This window comes from Anthonomus grandis, chromosome 11, assembly GCF_022605725.1.
Source record: "Anthonomus grandis grandis chromosome 11, icAntGran1.3, whole genome shotgun sequence".
NCBI classification, from domain to species: domain Eukaryota; kingdom Metazoa; phylum Arthropoda; class Insecta; order Coleoptera; family Curculionidae; genus Anthonomus; species Anthonomus grandis.
This window is the reverse complement of record NC_065556.1, coordinates 17,342,141-17,357,982: the sequence shown is the minus strand read 5'-3', so window position 1 is coordinate 17,357,982 and position 15,842 is coordinate 17,342,141. Positions and strand designations below refer to the sequence as shown.

The 15,842-nt window shown below is 32.9% G+C and overlaps 1 protein-coding gene across 9 annotated transcripts in view; it reads left to right on the top strand.

The window, feature by feature from the left end:
- The window catches only part of LOC126742310 (calmodulin-binding transcription activator 2), a 999,827-nt gene that overhangs the window by 647,612 nt on the left and 336,373 nt on the right, over window positions 1-15,842 (top strand). For all 9 annotated transcript variants that reach the window (XM_050448959.1, XM_050448952.1, XM_050448953.1 and 6 more), the window contains one exon: window positions 7,116-7,207. In XM_050448959.1, the coding sequence (XP_050304916.1) occupies window positions 7,116-7,207 (92 nt within the window). The remainder of the gene's footprint in view (window positions 1-7,115; window positions 7,208-15,842) is intronic.

Here is a 15,842-nt window from a genome sequence, read left to right as displayed (position 1 = left end):
CTTTGGATCCCTGTTCTTTTGTTCCCACTTAACTAATCACTACTTATCAATCTTAACCTTTACAATTTTTTTAAATAGAAAAAAAAACAATTGTTTAAATACAGACCGAATTTTTTTATTTTCTATTTTAAAAGAAATTTTTATTCCCTTTACCATCATATATAACTTGTGCAAAGAAAAGAAGTTGCCAAATTTTACAATTTTACATGACTCAGTAAACAAAAAGTCTTTTTAATAACATGAAATTTAAATTAAAATAGACTAAACTCGACCTCTATGAACCTAATTGTGACTTTTTCTCAAATTGTGAAACCACATCCCGAATTTAGACGTTATTTTTTGTGTTTGTAATTTGGAACTTTTTGTTGCAAGATTAGTATCTGACCAGAAAGATATCATGCTAAATGTCCCAATACCATAGCTTTAGTGCAGTAACAAAAAAAAAACATCACCAACAAGTTGCCAATGAGGGCAACCTCTGGGATTTGTCAAATTTTGGCAAATAAACATATTGTTTTTATTATTCCTATTATTACAAAAATATTTTCTTCTTTCCTGAATCCCTAGCATAACTCATCTCAGTTGATTCTTCTGGTTTTGCTAGTATTCTATTAGAACTACGACCTGTTCTCTGAACAACTCGTAGTTCAACTTTGAAATATCTCTTAACTCGGAAATTGTAAAGAAAATCAGAATCTTCTTTTTTTTACCGATACATACAACTTTCATGCATTACAAAGCTTTCTATTTTTGTAGCATGCATTATATACTATTTTCATCATCATATGTGCTAAAATCAATATAAGTTTTACTAGTTGCTTGTTACTCAGCTAGTTGTTTTTGGAAACTGTCTCCTCTTCTTTGTGTCTTGGCGTTACCTGCGAGACTACCTGAATTATCTGCGAGGACCATGATTTACCTTCATTACTGTGCTTCTGTCAGGTGCATAGCTATATCAAGCTGAATCTGGATATCAGTATTATGATGACTTAATCTCTAGATGATATATTTAATTAGGTGAAACTAACGCCGCTCGATAACTAGATGTAACTAGATATAACCTGAACTAAACCTTGAAGTTTCCACTGCAATCAGTCTTCAGAATCCAAATAGGTTTTACGAGTTGAGGTTATACTTTGGTTTGGATAATTGCTTCTATTCTATTGCTTCTTTTTATCGTCACCTCTACTGTGGTGGGAATAAAAGTTTTTCTTTTTGTATGTCCTAGGATTCATATAGCAGTTTAGAATACGCTAGCTAGCTTTGTGTTAGTTGGCAACCTTTATTTTCTTCTTCTTGTGACGTAAAACATAAGTTTTCTTTTAAAATTATGTCACTTATATTTTCTGAAATATCGTTTATATTTGATAACAATCCAGTAACCTAGGAATAGTTCAATTCTCTATTTCTTTATGTGGGACTGCCAAACAAAGCCTGCTAAATATTCGTATTATCTATATCTTCTTTCTTTTTCGTATAGAGATATGCTACATTTTTTTTTTTCTCCTATTCCTCCTTTTTCACTCAATACTCAAGAGAGAATTATCTTCATTTCTCCAATATTGCCTAAGGTAAATTCTACTTGCATAATTAGTACAAACCTTTGTGGGAAGGTTTGATACCTTTGGTTTATCCAGGCTTAATGTATATGTCAGTACCTTAAGCTAATTTTACGTATTTGGCCTAATTATTACATCGTCAGTTAATTTGATTTTTTATATTTTCCATGAATTGGCAATTTTTCGTAATTTTTAGTAATATATATAACATTAGTATTCAATTCGTCAGTAAAGCTAATTATTTCATGAGTAACCTTGCATAGTCCACTTAATTGATGCATAACTTTATGTGGCATGATGCACGTTTTGACATTTATTTATGATATTTTATTAATTAATTTACTAGATATTAAGCGGCTTAAATGTAGTTTTTTTTACTTTATTAAGGATTGATATGTAGATATTTTTAGAGTATGTTAATAAAATAAAAAAATCAAGGCCAAACACGAAAAAAAATTACCAAAAGGCAAAACAGTTAGTAGATTTTTTATGTTTAATTTTAATGCGTAACATGATTTTTATGGTGCTTTATTCTTCAGTTCTTAATGCTTCAGTATTTTTTATGAAGTTGTGTTATTTTTTGAATAATATGAAAGTAAATAATACTACCTTTTTTAAAAATTAAAACCGATTAGTATAAGCAAAGCTCTTATCAGGGGTCTTTAGTACTACAAAAGTAATGACAATAGTTTTTGAATTAGTAGAAACACCTCCCTATAGGATATATTATGGGAACTCCTAAACTCAGTTAAAGCTAGGCTTGAAGCTTTAACTCATAATATTGTATATCTTTTGAGATCAATTTTATTTCCACTAGTTTAGATTCTCGTTGTCCATTTAGTGCCTTTTGACCATTTTTTCTTTTCATTATATACTCAGAAGAAAATATAAATTTTATTTTAGAAAATTGCTTAATTTCATTTCGTTTTCGAACTCCGTATAAGGTGAAGATCAGTTAAAGACTTTTGGTTAACGCCTTATTCTATTGTTCGGTAAATGTTATTCTCAGCATTTCAGAGCTTTTTCACTTCTTTTGAGTTTAATTTAAAACTATTATTGTTATTCTTCTTATTGTTGCTTGAAATAAACTGATTCTTCTTCGTTTCTCGTCCGCTCAGTTTATGCCTGTGCATAGCCAAAGTTTAGCTGAAACTTAAAGTTTATTTATTGAGGATTAGAGTATATTAAATTCATCTTCATAAAGTTTTAAAAGTTTTTTTTTTAATATACGAATATAATAGCCATAGTTAATATAAATAGATCTAGATGAAAGGTACGACTAATTTCCAAAATTTTTGGTTTCTAAATATTTGGGGGTCTTATTTTCTTTGTCTCTCCAAAATTGATTAACATACATTTTTATTAACTATAAGCAGAATGTGATACTAGCATTCCCTATTCAAATTTAAATTTATTTAATTTTAGCATAGATCTGGTGACATATATTCCGTCAAATATTGAAAGGAAAAAAAAACACAAATAAAACATCAAAACGTGACTAAAATGAAAGTAGCATTTTAAATATATTTTTTATTTGTACCTAGTAAGCTGACTTATAATTAAGTAGACAAAGAAAAAAACAGAGTCGACATTTAATATATAGTTTGCCATGTAAAGGTAGTAGAAAATAACTCAGTCAATTGATAAATAGGGCTTTTAGCAAGTAAACTGAATAGTTTTCCTTTGAAAATTTTTATACTTTGTATTTTTTTCTGTTTAGTAGATCGAAAACTATACATTTTTAGTAGATATATTTTTAATATAGGAATTTCTTGGAAAGGAACTTTTTATTTTCCTTTTTATACAAATAGAAAATATAGGTGAAGTCTGTATGTTAACATCTTAATATAAATTATTGGACTTAAATAAAGTTGTTTGAGCAATGCCGTGACACCCTTAAAAACGTCAGTCAGGTCAGAGAGATATTTTTGGCTTTTTCGTAATAGTCTAACTTGTTGTTTTCTATTAGATAGCTCCTATGTTTTCCAACTAGAATGCTTAGCCATGTCAAATGATAAAATAAAGAAAAATAGTTTGAGTTAAGTTAAAATAGGTATTAAGTAGTAAATTTCTCATATATAATCTCGCAAAATACATCTGTAGTTGTGTACAGGTCTTTCAAAACATGCTTTTGACCAGTATTACTGGCAATTTTTTGATTTATATGGCGCACAAAAACCCTTGTTTGAGGCAATTTGTTGATATGTTCTTGGTTAAGATCTCTATGGTGTCATGGTTCATACTTAGTGTCAACCATGAGACTACATGATTACAGATCTTTTCACTTTCTCAGTGATTCACTGTGCTATCATGTGTTCGTTATTTGCCAGTTTTAAGGGAGAATAATCTTTATGCTAATTTAGTAACTTGGAGCAACTGGAATGTTTGTTGCTTGTGAAATAAGAAACTACTTACTAATAAGTAACTACTTGAATTAAGTGTAAATTAATTAAGTCTCTCAGAACCTTTTTAGACTCACTTCTTAGCAAGGTGGTTGATTCAACTTGTAAACTAACTAGGCTAACTGTAATCCCCCCAGAGCCTCCATGTTATTTTTTTTTAAATAGGTTTAAGGGTCTGGTACCTTTAATTGAAAATAATTTATTTTGTACATAGCCCTATGTTAATTTTTTTATTTTATTAATTCGTTCTCAGAAATGTTAGTAAACCTGGCTAACATTCTTCAAAAGCTTAAATCGTGAAATTTTGTTGCCTGTATATATTTTCTTTTTTTTAATTATCCAGGTGTCTTCAAAAAAATATATTCCGAAAATTCAAGTTATTTTGATAAAAAAGTCTAAATATGCAGTTAATACCTGCATAATTCGACGATTTTGTTGGTTTAGTTATTTTTAATTTGGTATCGGTGTTTTGCTGATGTAAGCAATTACAACAGTAGCACGAAGTATTTGCTTAATCTAGTCCTGCTGATATTGATAGTATTGATAATAATGGCTTAATACGCTGCAAGAAAGAACTGAGTTGGTGGGTCTTTATTATTAACAAAGTGAGTCTGCTAGAGGAGAAACACGTGTTCTTAATGATAATCATCCGGATAAAAGGGTAAATCATCCTTATGTAATGGATTTGATAATTACAGGATCAGTACAAAACAGAAAAAATGAAGTTTAGCATCCAGTGACAAACCAAGTGTTTGAAATTTTGAAATGTTGGGGCATTTTGAGATGGGACCTAATACATCTGCTCGAAAAATTATTACCGCGTCTGGCGTGTCTAAAAGTACCGTTAACAAAATTTTAAAATTACACAAATATCAGGCCTACAAAGTCAAACTACTATATGAGCTAAATGAAGATGATTGTGATCGTCGTGTACAATTTGCTGTACAATGTCTATTTTTTGGAGGAATGCTCTTTTTATTTATATAGTGAAGGCAAAATTGATACTGGAGCGACACTAATCCTCATTTATTTCGAGAAACACATACGCAGTGACCTCAAAATTTTATGTGTGGGCTGGTATCGTGGCAAACCATATTATTGGACTTTTTTTTATTAATACGAATCTTAAGACTGAAAAGTACTTAGAACTTCTGCAGGATGCCATCAATCCCATATGTTTCAACAAGATGGGGCACATGGGCATTATGCTGCTGCCGCCTGTCATTTTTTGAACAATGTATTTCTTGAACGATGGATTGGCCGGAGAGGTACCGTAGACTGGCCTGCTAGATCTCCCGATCTTACCCGCTTGGATTTTTTTTATGAAGTCATCTTAAAACTATAGTATTTGCCACAAAGTCTGTCTCCCTTGAAGAACTTCGAAATAATAATAATAATAATAATAATAATAATAATAATAATAATAATAATAATAATACTAGTAATAATAATAAACTCTTTATTTCAAATCACATAACAATTACAAACACTGTCCATGAAATGAAATAAAGTCATCAAAAACATGTATTAGGATTAGTTACAATGGTGTCTTAAAGAATAGTTCCAGCTTTACTAGCAAATCCTTAATTGCAGCCTTAAACTTTCCAACTGATACAATTCTTTTTATGTGTTCTGGTAGGGAGTTAAATAGTTTTATATATGCATAATGTAAAGATTTTTCTGTTAGTGAAAGTTTGTGAAATTGATACTTAAAGTTTAATGTCCTTGTGTTATAATTATGCTTCGTTTGTGATTGGAAAAGATATTTGTTTTTAAAAAGATACATTAAACATTCAAATCTATATAAGGCATATATGGTCATAATACCTAAATCTCTAAAGACTGACCTATAACTTTGAAGAAAGTCCATTATTTTATAATTCTTATCAACCTTTTTTGAACAATAGAAACATTTTGTAATATGCGATATTTTCACTAAAAAAATATACTATATTTAACAATATATTCTAAGTTAGCGAAGTACAGAATTCTTAACGATTTTTGATTCATATATTTTCCAACTATTCTAATACGATAACAAATAGAATTTAACTTTTTTATTACCTGGTTTATATGGAATGACCAGTTAAGGTGTTCATTGATATATGAACCATTTTGGTTTACATTTAAATCATTATTGCCAAATTCCATTTGCAAAGGCTTTTGTATGTTACATTGTTGGGTTCGAAACATTGTAATATTTGTTTTTTCCTTACTTAAAATTAACCTATTTGTATTAAACCAGTATGTGATCATATCAAAGAATTCTTCTGTTTTATTCAATAATTCTTTTAATGATTAACCAGTAATAATAATATTAGTGTCATCAACATATTTAACAATCTTCTGGCTAGGTGCATTTATTAGGATATCAAGATCATTAATAAATATTATGAACAATACCGGACTAAGTATGCTGCCTTGTGCAATTTTTATAATATTAAATAAATGTTTAGAATAACCTTTTTTTATCATCCTTTGATATCTTTACTATTTGTTTTCTATTATATTGAAATAGAATTGCTAATGAATGTCAGTTAATAACGCCCGACATTTTTACTAATATGTGCAGACGCCTGGAGCAACAATTGTGTTCTGTATGGAGGTCAACGGAGATCATTTATAATATTTAATAAAATAGATATTAGATACTTTTAATTTTTTTAATTTAAAATTTATTTTTCTTATCCACTTTTATTCACATTTCTTGAGAAGGAATCATGTTATAGGCCTCTAATAAAATAAAGTTGACATTAATATTATTGTTATAAAACAAAAATATTATTATGAAAAGAAAACTTGGTTATGCTCCTCAGGCAGTATTGCAATAATTAAGCATGTTCACCACTAATGCAGTATACACCAATAAGTTTAAATAATAAGAAATGGCATAAAATAAACAACTTTTTCCCAATGCGAATTTTGCATAATTTGAATTTTATAAAATATGTTTTTCAGATTTTTCATTTAGGCAGGTAACGTACCCATTAAATTTTAGTTCTTCCACAGATTTTCATATTAAGTCATATATTATAAAATAGTTCAAGGGTCTCTGGAAATATTGTCCGTGCTGTACAATATATTCAATAATAATGACCCTTACTTAAGTAAATATAATTTTCGACCAAAGTAACGTTGCGGCGTTTCGTTTCAGACGGCGAACCCATCAAGCTGCCTGAAAACCTGGAGAGTTTGCCCCGCGCTGACCACTTCCCCATCCAGAGGCACCGCTGGAATACGAATGAGGTATGTCTCGATTCCTTATTTAGCCGAGTTTGAATAATTGAAGCTAGGCCACGGCGGCGAGAGCTGTGGCTTCGCGTTTCACAATGCCCTCTCTTAAGGCTTTTGCCCCCTATTTCTTGACTCGAGTGAAATTTCTCTCATTTAAGTTATTTTTATTTTGGGATTTCCTCTTGAGGTATAAGAAATATTGAATCATTAATTACAAGATTAAACGAACTTACCTAAGTGAAGTTTGATCTTGATTATAGGAAGGTCTCGTCGAAGTAAATAAATGTCTTGTCTTGTAGTACCTATGCGTAGCCCGGTTTCATCACTATATTCAAAGCAAAAACCCGCCCTCCCCGCCGTCCCCTACATGTCACATGCATCCCAATACACCCATTAGTCCTGTTCAAAGCTAAAGGTTCTTTTGTTGCAAATCCAAGGGAAGAAATTACTGAGGGGTTGGGTTGGGTTTATTTACTTCGACGAGACCTTCCTATAATCAAGATCAAACTTCACTTAGGTAAGTTCGTTTAATCTTGTAATTATAGACGGTCTCGTCTCGTAAATAAATGTCTTGTAGATTTTTAAAGCAATTTGCAACAAGCTATCACTTCAAACAAGATTATATTGTAAACCGTCAATAACAAAATAATAAAGAAATGTAGGAAAACTCAAAACAAACGAAAAATAAATATTTTGCACATAAAAATATAACTAAAATCAAATAGTTAACCTTAACTAAGTATATACGCAAAAATGAACAAACAAAACCTAAGAACTAAATACAACTTTAGCAAAATTGTTTTTCGGAGCCAACGGTCTATTATAAAACACCGCAAACGTGTTAGACTATTCAGACCAGCCAGCTGTTAACCTAATGATATCAAAACTAACACCTTTCCTAGCCGCCGCAGAAGTAGCTGCATGTCTTGTACTATGAGCGGAGAAAGTGTTAGTATCTGTACCAGAAGATTTTAGTACACGTTTTAACCATCTACTTATTGTTTGTTTTGTAGCTCTGACGTGGGGTTTCTTAAAGGTTATAAACAAATTTTGTACAGAACCTCTCAAATCACGGGTTTTCCCCAGATATGAAATTATCCTTCTAGACACACAAATTCTATGATCCTCATCGAAATATGGTATAGACAGTAAGGGCTGAGGTTTATTAAGAGCAGAAGTCTTTAAACGATTAGGAATCTTAATCTCAATAGACTTATCTTTTAATTCTATATTTGAAACCTCAATGTTGTATAATGTCTGTATACGTTGGCCCGTAGCTAACGCTAACAATATACCACATTTCTGTGAAAGCAACTCTAATGAGATAGAATCATTGTCCAAATTACGACATATCCCAATACCTTTGATGGATCCCAAGAATTTTCGTATCTAGGCAATGAAGGTCTAAGTCCATAAACCCCTTTAACCGTTTCAAGCGAAAATCTTGAGCTAAATCAGGATCAGCAATCTGAGCTATGGCTGATCTATAGGTATTTAATAAACTATAGGATGACCCTTTCTTAAATAACTTCGATAAAAAGTCTAAGACGTTCACTACGTTAACTGAAAAGGGGTCCAAACCATTTATACCGCAAAACTCCCACCAAGATTTTAAGCCGAATGAATAAGGTTTTAGAGTCTCGCCCGTAATTGAAGAAATACAAATTTCTAGTGAATCGTCTGGAACACCTCTTAAACGGAGCGCTTCCAAGACAACTTCCCTACCACCAGGAAAAGGTCTTTGGCTAAAGGGTGAGGGCATCTGTTAAAAGAAATTAAATCGTTAGCCGGTTTAAAAACTATTGGTTTATCAACTAACAATGACAAAAATAATGGGTACCAGGGTTGCGAAATCCAAAGAGGCGCAACGACAATGCCTTCAGCATTGTCACTAATGATTTTTTGTAAGACTTTAGGCAGTAAAGAAAAAGGCGGGAAAGCATAAAATTTTAATCCGTGCCAACTAATGGTAAAGGAATCGACAGAAAAAGCCTCCGGATCTCTCAACCAGGATACAAAAATAGTACATTTTTTATTGACTCTACTTGCAAAAAGATCAATAGATGGAAAACCAAATACTTGGCCTGTTCTCTGAAATGTTTGATCAGAAATGGAACATTCTGTCCCTATTTTGAGATGACAGGACGCGCTATCCGCTTCAACATTTTCCTTTGAAGGAATGTATGTCGCACGAATAACTATATTTCTTTGTTCGCACCATTGCCAAATCTGCCTTGATAGGGCGTTTAACTTAGGGTGTTGAATACTACCCATACGATTAGCGTATGACAAGGCAGTAGTGTTGTCCACTCTGCATAAAATGTTGCAATTATGAAGGTGACTCGCGTAATATTTCAGACCAAAAAATAAGGCTAACAGTTCCAAAAAATTAATGTGATTTTTTACCTCAGAATCCGACCATAGGCCATGGTTGCTATTTAAACCGTTACAATAAATTCCCCAACCCGTCAAAGAAGCGTCCGAGAATATTTCCATGCAATATGAATTAAAACGGTTACAATTTGATGCCCTTGGAAGGTGCTGTATTTTATTTCAGGTACACCATTTTAATTCAACAAAGACGCATTTAGGCAAAACCATTATCGCATTATAATTGCCTTTGGTTCTTTTAAGAGCTAAACATTTTCCCCTCTCTAAAATCTTGGTAAAAAGAAAACCGTATTTAACTCCTGGGCAAACCGCAACTAGTTTTCCTATCAATTGAGAAAATTCTCTTATTTTACAAGACTCTCTACGAAAAAATGATTGGACACAGTCTATTAAATACTGACGTTTCTTGTCTGTAGGGCATATCGTCATAGTGCAAGAATTATAAGAGAAGCCTAGATAAGAGCAACATTGCGAAGGGGTTAAAATACTTTTTTTTTTTTTTTTTTTATAATTAATTAAACCAAGGTGATCCAGCAAGCTAACCGTAGCTCTAACATAAACTCGACATAAAACCTTGTTCCCGTAATGCCGACACAACCGGCTTCATTAATTTAGTAAAAACAAATGGGGCGTCATTAAGTCCAAAAGGCAAGGCATTGTACTCATATAGTACACCCTCAAAGACAAACCTCAAGTATTTTCTATGACGCTTATTCACAGGTACAAGCAAATAGGCGTCTTTAAGGTCAACTGTTGCCATAAAGCAATTAGGTTTTATTAAACTAGTAACAGCCTTTCTATCCTCAATCTTAAAATGTTTAGTATGAACATAGCTATTAAAATTCTTTAAATTTACCACCAGTCTATACGATCCATCCGATTTAGGAACAAGAAATATTTTAGATATGAATTGGTTCGAACATTCAGATGCGCGACTTACAGCGCCTGATAATGAGAGATCATTTATTGATTTCCTTATTAACAGTTTCTCAGTATTAGACCAACGGGTCTCCCCACATACAGTGATTTGTTTTGGGGTACTAATAAGAGGGATCATATATCCCGACAACCAAGATAAAATGAATGTATCATTGGTAAATCTTTTCCATCTATTAACAAAAAATCTTAAACGACCAGCATGTTTACTCTCCTCTAACGGTATCTGTCCCTACTTTGCCACTGATTCTGTTTCCTCTTGAACAGTTGGGTCTTGTCTAGCTGTCCTGAGCGAGGAGCTTGACGCAATTGCTGTCCACTCCGGAATGCTCCTCGATTCGACTTGAATGGACGGTAGTAGTTTAAAGGTTTGGTAACTACAGATTGAGGCGGCCCCTTAATAACCTTGACTTGAAAGGTCAATGGTCTTCTTAGCCTTTATAACATCCTCCAGATTCGATCCAAAAAGCAACTCGCCTGGAGAAGAGTTAGCGAGGGTGTCCCTCAAGTCCTTGTTAATATTTAACAAAACCAGTTCTCTGCGAGATGTAGTCTTCTGGTAATGTACATCGGACAAAAGGCGACCAGCATCACTAAGCACCTGTATATTCTCTTTATCCCCCTCCTCGCCTTTTTGATAAAGGCACGAGAGAACTTTACCTATGGCAGATATCCCCCAACCTGCTTCTGCAAATTGGCTAGACGAGCATCCCTTTTTTCATTAGATTCAGACAACGCCCCTTGACATGAAGATTAAGATTAGGAAGAATAACATTTTTGCAGTTCTCGGGAGGGGAATATTTGAGCATTACTTCTGCTCGCTTATCCGGGTCCAAACCTTTCCTCAATATACAATCCCAACAAGTTGCGATATCATTGTGAAGCGGAGCTGCAAAAGGGGTCGGGGTGACACACTCGTCACCCAAAAGAGACTGTAAGTCTCTATTTTCAGGAACCTGAACAGAATCGTGCCCCATATCCAAAACAATCGGTAGTAGCATAAAAGTAACATAACGATAGAGGGAAAAGGGAGTTAAAATACACCCCAATAAAATAAATGATCAACGTATTATATTCTTCTTCTGTTAGGCAGCATAGAAACGATTAAGAATTCACTATCCTTATCGCTACCCCATCCCTGGGGCTTAAATCTGCCGCATCCCATTCCTATGATGAGGTGATAAAGAACTCACTGTCGATATCACCGCCCCGTCACTGAGGCATAAGCAAAATGGGTCCCGATAAGAGAAATACAGAAACATCAAAATGCGGTACTTCTACCTCCACACTGAGGGGTGGTGTACCCCCCCCCTCCGATCTCTCCTCTCCTGATAACGATTAGAAGGGGACCGAGAATTGTCTGAGCCCGAGCTAGAAGAAGAAGACGATAAAATACGGCGACGTCTCGAGTAGACACGGGATTTTGGCCTAAAGGGTCGCCGATAAAAACTCTCGGGCGATGGCGAGACATGCCGTGAATTGGAACGATTCCGCTGACTAATTGTTCTAGATTGGCTTCCATACCTCTTTTTATCTTCAAATTTTCCGCAATCTTTTATCTAAAGATTTTACCGATTTAAGAATATCCGACAAAACACCGCGATCTCCAAAAGAATGACGGGGTTTTGGAGAAGCCATTATCACTATTCAAAAAACGTAAAACAAAATTCGGACGGGGAAACGCGGAGACGTGATCTCACCGGCACTAAGCAATAGACTAATGGGTGTATTGGGATGCATGTGACATGTAGGGGACGGCGGGGAGGGCGGGTTTTTGCTTTGAATATAGTGATGAAACCGGGCTACGCATAGGTACTACAAGACAAGACATTTATTTACGAGACGAGACCGTCTATAATCACTCACCTGTTGTAAAAGTACACTCAACAAAATTTAGATGGAATCACCCAGTAATAATAGAAAATATTCGCATTTTTTTGTTACAAGCGATTAAAAACACGTGTTTGCTAATAAGATCTGGTAAATAAACAAAACAATTAAAAACACTTGTCCTGGCAAAGTTTATAATTTCATTATTTTCGCACATTTAAATAAAGTTGTCGTACGTACGGTTATCGGAACTCCAGAGAGAAAGAATTATTTCTCTGGAAGAACAAGGCATGGCACAAAAGCAGATCGTAGGTACATGAAGGATTACACAAGGGTTTGTTTCAAAAACCTATTCAAGGTTTCTGGAACAAGGTACACGAAAAAATAGATCTAAGAGAGGTCGTGGAAGAGTCACTACAGAAGAACAGAATTGTTTTGTAGTTCAATTAGCATGAAGAAATCCTACATCTTATCCAAAGATCATACAGGTATTAATGTAACTGTGGAAACCATCAGAAAAAGACTTCGCGCTCAGTAACTATATCGCAAAAGACAGTTAAGAGCTAAAACTGATCATTTAAATTGATGTCTGAAAAATGAAAATTGAACTATTAAAAATTGGGAAAATGCCGTATTTTCGGATGAACCCATAATCGGCCTATGATCCCATGACTGGCAAATTCGCATTTTAAGAAGTAGAGGGAGGCACGCTAGACTCCGTGTTGCCAAAGCTCAAATTTAAATTCAAATATATTACTTAAAATTGTACAGTATTGTTACAAAGTTAGTGTTTGTTGGACACAGTATTTCAGAATACAACAATAATTTAACAATAAATTTGAGAGCCTGTTATAAAAACCAAATTTAGTTAACTTAGATTAAATTTGTAAAAGTTGTATTTAAATAAATTCATTCTTCTATTCTATCAATAAATAATATTTGCAAATATACCTGTAATTATAACATTTGTTTAAGTTAGAAAAGGTGGCTTTACCAAAGCATTTTCATAATTACACCTGATCCATTCGGTTATGCGTATATTAAACAATTTTTTTTCTCATAGCCTTAAAAGCGTGTGGTATAAAATTAAAGATTCGTGTTGGCCCCACACAAGAAATATAACGTTGACAAATTGTAAAATCTACCTTGGTCAAAAAACATGTTCTCTCGCGACAGATCTAGTAATATTAAGGCGTTGTGATCGAATCTTATAAATGTTTTTATTTTTCATAACGTTAAGGGTGATCTTCAGGTAATGTTCTCTTACAGTAAGAGCACCACTTTCCAAAAACAAATTAACTGTTAAGTATCTTTTTGGTTTTTTATTTATTATTTTTAGTATATAGTTTTGAGTGATAACCAGATTATAACCTAAATTGTTATACCGTAATTTAGAATGGATTGAACTTTTTTTTGCAATTTAATTCAGTCTGACCACTTTTCCTTATCTTTTTAGTTATGTAATCAATGCATATTGTATCTTTTGCGAGGTATTTTGTGTACAAAACTGAAGAAATCTTAGAATCACAAGTACAATTTTCCATCTGATTTGCAAAACAAGGATAATTATGTATTGTTAGTTCCACAGGTTTTTCTTGTTGACTACTGTTATAAATCGAGAAATTTATAAAGTGGGTTTTATTACCATGTAGAGTTAGCAGGTGCTGATTCATCCAAAGTTTAATTAATCTGATATATTTTTCAGCTAGCTTCTGCACTTCTGACCATGATTTTACTTTTACTAGAATTACTGTATCATCAGCGTAACAAATAACACAACAATTTATTATAGGTAAAATTCTTGTAAGGTTGTTCATATAGATCAAAAATAAGAGTAGTTCCAGGACTGGACCCTGTGGCACACCACATTCAACTGTACCCATCTTTCCAACGAGATTATTATTTTTTACTTCTCAAAGAGTGCTAACTTAGTACCTCTTAAACCCACGTCACCCAGTATTTATAAGAGAATTTTATGTGCCACAGTGTCAAAGGCTCTTGCGAGATCAATAAAAATGCCTAAGGTCTTATAACCCTCATTAAAACCATTCAATATTCGCTCTGTTAATTGTTGAATTGCATCTTCAGTGCTCATTTTACTTCGAAAACCAAATTGAGAGTCTGACAATAATTTATTATTCTCTAAATGTTTTTCCAATTTAATTTTAATGCACTTTTCAAGTAATTTATTCAGGGTACTGGTTATTGCAATAGGCCGATAGGTCTTAACGCACTGGCTGTCACCAGACTTAAATATAGGAGTTATGGAGTTTTTTAGAATATTTGGGTAAATGCCTGTTTTTAGTACTAGGTTTGTAATGTTAGTAAGGACTTCATTAACGCTATATGATTGTCTTTAATTATCAGTACAGAAATACCATCGTTTGTACATAAAACCTTGCTTTTAAGAGAATTTATTTGCATTATCAATTCATTTGCCGTTATTTTCGAGAAACTCGCTGGATTACAAGGAGTAGGCTTACTAAACATATATTTCTTTTTAGGTATTTTTTCACTAAGGTTTTTCCCGACATTACAATAATAGTCCAGAAATTTTCTAGATATTTTGTCTTTTTCAGTTAATTCCTCACCATTTTCAATTATAGAGTTTATAATTTCATTTTTATTTACGGTTTCGTTGGTTACTTACCTGATGATTTCCCAAATAATATTTTGGGTTAAATAATGATTGGTGAAAGAACTACTTAATTGCCATTGGACAAACCATGACAGATCAAAGATGTGTTAAATGTAGTTTTGCAAGCTGTAATCAGGGTCTCGAGAGCTTTTGACGAGTTTTCTTAATTAATAAATGATGCACATACCAACAGAATTGCAAAATGTTTCTTAATAGGTGAAAGTGCTCACTCTTCGGCCTTCTTGCTCACCGGATCTTAATCCTATAGAGCACTTATGGAATAAGATCAAAAGAAAGATTAGACCTTGTCTTAATAACATAAAACAACTTATACAGGCGTTTTAAAAAAATATATAAATATTCCTTAAGAAGACGTTAATAACTTTATATATAGCATGCCCCCTCCAATTCGTACTTGCTAGAGGTGGCAATACTGATTATTAAATTGTTATACAACATAAAAGATTGTCACAATTTTATCTATTTTATAACAAACTTTGTTTGCTAAAACTGCTCTTCACTCCTTAATGACTTTTCTCCAAATTAAATCCTAAATCTCGAAATTACTGGATGGTTTCAGCGACTTGAAAAGTAGGTTTTAGCCGCACTAAGAGTAGATAATTATCATGCGTAATTATGAATAATGGTAATTTCAACTGTGTAATAGTCCCATAAAATATTTTACTTTAGGAGTAAGTAAATTTTCATTTCACATGACTTCAAGCTGTGATACTTTTAATAATGTTTAGAAGATACCTAGCTTGATCCAACAAAAACAATGTTGACATTATTAAAAATAAAGAACAAGCATATAAAAACTCGTAGGCACAAGTCGACAACTATTTTACTGCT